Below are 5475 nucleotides of genomic sequence, written 5' to 3'. Positions count from 1 at the left end.
TTTTATAGAGTGTTTAAAAGTTCCTATGAAACAACCACTAAACCATTTGTTCTGTTGTACTTATATAAAAATGAGATTCAGGAAAGATGGCATGAGAGGGCAAGAAATGGGTCTGTATATACTTGAGATACTGCTGTATAAGAAAGTGTGCAATGATTTTCTCCAGGTCTTCACGAGGAAGTGTGGGAGGAGCAAGGCCTGCTACTCTCAATTTCGAGGCACCCTTTCCCATCCAAGAGTCGATCAGTTTTAGTGGAGTGAGCTTTTCATTCAGGTCCTCGGCCTGTTTCAGGATCTTAATAAGATCCCTGCAGTATGCAGTTACATTCTTTCTTTCAAATGCTGTAATGAAAGAGACATGGTTAAAGATAAATGAAATTCTGAAATTAGGGCAAGGATAGGCTGTCCTAAGTGGTTAGACTCGTTTAAAAAATAAGTCATCCAATGTGACCCACCCTAAACACTGGTTTGTTCCTGTGTTCTGAATTAAGACTATTGCTCAAGTCTCTTTTCATTAGATTAAGCTATAGTCTCTCTAAGACACGAATTTAAATGATATACAAAAAAATAATCTGTTTACTGGAAGGTCTTTGGAGATGCTCTCGGAACCAAAAGGTATCAGCCAGACATGATTATGATAAAAACTTAGAGGTGTTTACAGGAGGGTAAGTCTCTTCTACATATTTATCAGGTTTAGACTACGATATTGAGTCAATCTGTTCTTCATGTCTTCATATTTAATGATGCATGCTCATTAAGCAATATTCTGACAACCAGTGTGGCTTCCTAGGGACTCTAGTTTCATGACAAGAATTTCCTGGACAGTTATTCCCATCTATTGACACGAGCACTCAGATGTATTTATCAGACTCTTGTTAATTTGGTCAGTATAAAACAGTCTAGTAAACGCAAATAATTTTCTCTACCTGCAAAGTTGAAATTGTCGTGACCTTCCCCCACCAAGGCATCAGAAGTCAGTGAGGAATGGGTTAGTCTAGCTCATCAAACACTATGCATACATACAGAATTTTTAAAAGTGAAAATACAGCACCAACACTACTAAACTAGTGTCTTACGACTGATTGAATATTGTCTGGATCAAAAATGATACACTATAATCTCTATTTTGTACTAAATTTCTCTCTTCAGTCAGTGACTATACTGGAGATTATTACAAGAGGTTAGCATTCTCATATATAAATAGTATTTCTAATCAGAGGGATTTTAAATGTTTCCCTTCATTTCTTAAAAATTTAACATCTCAGTGTAGCAATATAAAATACATGCATACACATAATAGATTTTAATTTTTTGTACTTGTTTCAAAACTTTGTGTCACTACTCTCGAATCTGAGAAATTCTATTCACACCTTGCTAATTCTTTTAAATCCATTTTGAGTGTCTAATACTGCCCTCATGTAGTCCTACTTATAAACATGAGCTTATAGAAATCTAAAAAGGACAACTCACTAATCTCTTTACAGCAGTTATCACACATTTTGTTACATGCTTCTGGACTCCATACTTCATCAAAATGTTGAGCTATCAATACACGGCGACATCTGCAAACACATTAGAGATATGAATTATCCCTATTTCAAAATACAGGATTATATACTGTTACTAGTTTCTTGTTGCTGCCATAACATTAACACAAACTCGGTGGCTTAAAACAATGCAGATTTATAATCTTACATTTTTATAGGTTAGAAGGTTGACATGGGTCTCACTGGGTTAAAATCAGTAAAAGCAAGGTGTTGGCAGGGCTGGATTTCTCCGAGTGGTTCTAGGGAAGAATCTGTTTCCTTGCCCTTTCCAGATTCTGAAGACTGCCTGCACTCTTTGGCTCATGGGCCCCCTTCCTCTATCTTCAAAGCTAACAATGGGTGAAGTTTTCACATCACTTTGACATCTTATTCCTCCTTCCACATTTAAGAACCCTTGTGACTATAGTGAGTCCACCCAAACAATTCAGGATTATCTCCCTATTTTAAGATCAGCTGACTACAACTTTAAATCCATTAACTCCCTTTTGCCATGTAAAGTAGCATATTCCAGAGATTCAGATATGGACATCTTTGGAAGACAACTACTATGCCCACCATATGTAATAATTTTTTCCATATGTTATTAGTGTAAAAATAACTTCTATGCACTGGAAAACCAAAAGATTTGCATCACTACCTTTATTACAATTTTCACTTGACTGCAGTTGTCTCAAACTGAAACTGCAATATCTCCAAGGTATACCTGTATTAGAGAATCTTCCTGAGAACAAAGCAGTTTCCTGTACTTCATAGTATCATTTTGAGTCTAAGTCCCAAAATATGCTTCATGAGGGCCTACTGAATACCTAAGGACATTTTCATTTTCTCATTTTTTAAATTTGCTGTAGCATTAATAGGAAAGAAATACCATTTTCCATCACTAATTACTGCTTACTTAAAAAATTTTGAGTCTTTATAATATGGTAGGTAATAAGACTACAAAGATGACTTAGAGTAAAAATAGTAATTGTGAGGGAAGAATACAAATGCAAGATTGTTAAAATGCATTTGAAATTAAGATAGCAAGTTACATCATCATGTATATAGAGAAATTGGTATATATAAACCTATGGTAACCACAAGTCAGAATTCTATTATAGAAACCCACACAATAAAGAAAAAGGAATTCAAACACTAAATTCATCAAACCACAAGAGTAAAAGAAGGAACAAAAAAGGTCTACAAAACCACCTCAAAACAATGAAATGGCAATAAGTACATACCTATCAACAATTCCATTAACTTTAAATGGACTAAATGCTCCAACCAAAAGACATAAAGTGGCTGAATGGATACAAAATCAAGACCTGCATATATGCTGCCTGCAAGAGACTCAGCTCTAAAGACACACATAGACTGAAAGTGAGGGGCTGGAGAAACATATTCCATGCAAATGGAAATCAAAAGAAAGCCAAGGTAGTAACACTCATGTCAGACAAAGAAAGTGAAAGCTGCACAATCATGTCTGACTCTTTGCAACTCCATGGACTATACAGTCCATGGAATTCTCCAGGCCAGAATACTGGAGTGGGTAGCCTTTCCCTTCTCCAGGAGATCTTCCCAACCCAGGGATCGAACCCAGGTCTCCAGCATTGCAGGCAGATGCTTTACCAACTGAGCTATAAGGGAAGCACCATATCAGACAAAATAAACTTTAAAACAAAGACTGTTACAAGACACAAGAAGGACATTACATAATGATCAGGTGATCAATCCAAGAACATATAACAACTATTAATATATATATAGATATATATACACACCTAATACATAAGTATTAACAGACATAAAGGGAGAAACTAACACAATAACAGCAAGGGTCTATAATATTTCATTTACATCAACAGATGATCGAGACAGAAAATCAGTAAGGAAACACCTGCATTAAATGACACATTAGACCAGACTTGACATATATAGACCATTCTATTCAAAAATAGCAGAATATATTCTTTTCAAGTACACAAGGAACATTAACATTCTCCAGGATAGATCACATGCTATGCCACAAAACAAGCCTTGGTAAAGTTAAGACAAGGAGATAATACCAAGCATCTTTTCAAACCACAATACTATGAAACTAGAAAGCAACTATAAGAAAAAAACTGCAAAAAACTCAAAACATGCAGAGGCGAAACCATATACTACTAAACAATCAACGAATCACTGAAGAAATCAAAGAAAAATGCAAAAATACCTGGAGACAAAACAAAAACACAACAATTCAAAATCTATGGAATTTAGAAATAGAGTTCTAAGTGGGAAATTTATAGCAACACAAGCTTACCTCAGGAAATAAGAAATATCTAAAACAACCTAATCTTACACTTAAAGAAACTAGAAAAAGAACAAATAAAAACAAGTTAGTAGAAGGAGTTAATAGAAGGAAGGAAAGAAACAAAGATCAGAGCAGAATAAATAAAATAGAGAGTAAAAAATTAATGGTAAAGATCAATGAAACTAAGAGCTGGTTCTTGGCACAGAGTCTAAACCACTGGCCCACCAGGAAAGTCTCAAGTCAAACAGAATTAATAAATCTTTATCCAGACCCATCAAGGAAAAAAGCCCAAGTCAATAAAATCAGAAATGAAAAAGTTGCAACCTACACCAGAGAAATATAAAAGACCAAAGAGACTACTGTGGACAAATATTTGCCAATAAAATGGATGACCTAGATGAAATGGACAAATTCCTAGAAATGCACAATTGCCAAGACTGAACAAGGAAGAAATAAAAAATATGAACAGACCAATTACCAGTCATGAAACTGAATCAGTAATTTGAAAACTCCCAAGAAACAAAACTCTAAGAATAGATGGCCTCACAGGTGACCAAACATTCAGAAAAAAGTTAACAGTTATCTTTCTTGAAGAAAGAGAATAACTTTTTTCTTTTTCTTTTTTTAGACTTAAGATACTATAGTTTTATTGTTGTACAATTTTCAAAGGTTACTTTCTAGTTACAAGTATTACAAAATATTACCTATACTCCCTGTGTTGCACAATACATCCTTGAGCCTATCTTACACCCAAAAGTCTATACCTCCCACACTCCTACCTCCTCCCCCTACTCTCATCACCGGTAACCACTAGTTTGTTCTCTGTATCTTAGAATCCATGTTCTTAAGTCCAGGCATTCTGCAGGTTCATGTACTGGTTTTTACCCCTTCAGACATCTTTTACTGGTTTACACTTGACGTGTCACCAGTGTATTTACTCCCTTAAGTAAGGCCCCAAGAAATGCCGCAGGCTTTCATGTTGTGCTTGTTTTTAACTGACAGAAGTGACAAAGAAACTGTGTGGCTTACTTGTGTATGTTCTGACAGTAGGACACCATCTCATAAAGCTTTTGTTGCCCCACGTTTTCCATCACCACCATTGAACTGATCCTGAATATGTCTCCAAAGCCATAATACAGAATGCAATCTGCTTTAGAGTCATCTCGACCTGCAGTGGGAAGCATCTTCAGATCGCACAGTTACTTTAAAAAGTCAAACATGCAAAAATAATAAACATAGAATTTGCTGGTGATATTTCAGTCTCAATAGATCGTATCTAGAAATTTCAGACAGAGATGTAAAAGTTAATTTGTAACAGCTGTCCTCAAATTTTTTAAAATACGACTGAAGAGAACAATCAACTTTATTAACTTAAAAACCTGTCCATAAATAATCCAGTTGTTCAAATTATAAACTTGAAATAACTAATTAAAAACTCAGGAAACAAAGATGGATATCAAATTATCTTAGCAAATATAAGAAGAAATAATTGATTACATTCCAATAGAACATAAGGAAAATGTCTCCATAGGCAAATAAATTTAAAACTTCAAAGGACTTCATTGTTTGTTACAAAAATACTAGCCAATAAAGAGTTAAAAATACAGTAGTAATAAATATCACTTACAGTGTTTTTAAAGCTCTTTTAAA

General features: G+C 34.7%; 1 protein-coding gene across 4 annotated transcripts in view; it reads right to left on the bottom strand.

The window, feature by feature from the left end:
• Positions 1 to 5475, bottom strand: part of RECQL (RecQ like helicase) — a 45662-nt gene that overhangs the window by 12150 nt on the left and 28037 nt on the right. For all 4 annotated transcript variants that reach the window (XR_006059419.2, XM_042247435.2, XM_060413327.1 and 1 more), the window contains 3 exons: positions 4855 to 4993; positions 1471 to 1562; positions 123 to 342 (listed from right to left, as the gene is read on the bottom strand). Coding sequence is in view for 3 of the 4 variants with exons in the window: in XM_042247435.2 (XP_042103369.1) it covers positions 123 to 342; positions 1471 to 1562; positions 4855 to 4993 (451 nt within the window). In the remaining variant the exon portion in view is untranslated. The remainder of the gene's footprint in view (positions 1 to 122; positions 343 to 1470; positions 1563 to 4854; positions 4994 to 5475) is intronic.

This window comes from Ovis aries, chromosome 3 (genome assembly GCF_016772045.2).
Source record: "Ovis aries strain OAR_USU_Benz2616 breed Rambouillet chromosome 3, ARS-UI_Ramb_v3.0, whole genome shotgun sequence".
Taxonomy (NCBI): domain Eukaryota; kingdom Metazoa; phylum Chordata; class Mammalia; order Artiodactyla; family Bovidae; genus Ovis; species Ovis aries.
Note: the sequence above shows the minus strand (reverse complement) of the source record. Positions and strands in the feature narration are given on the sequence as shown.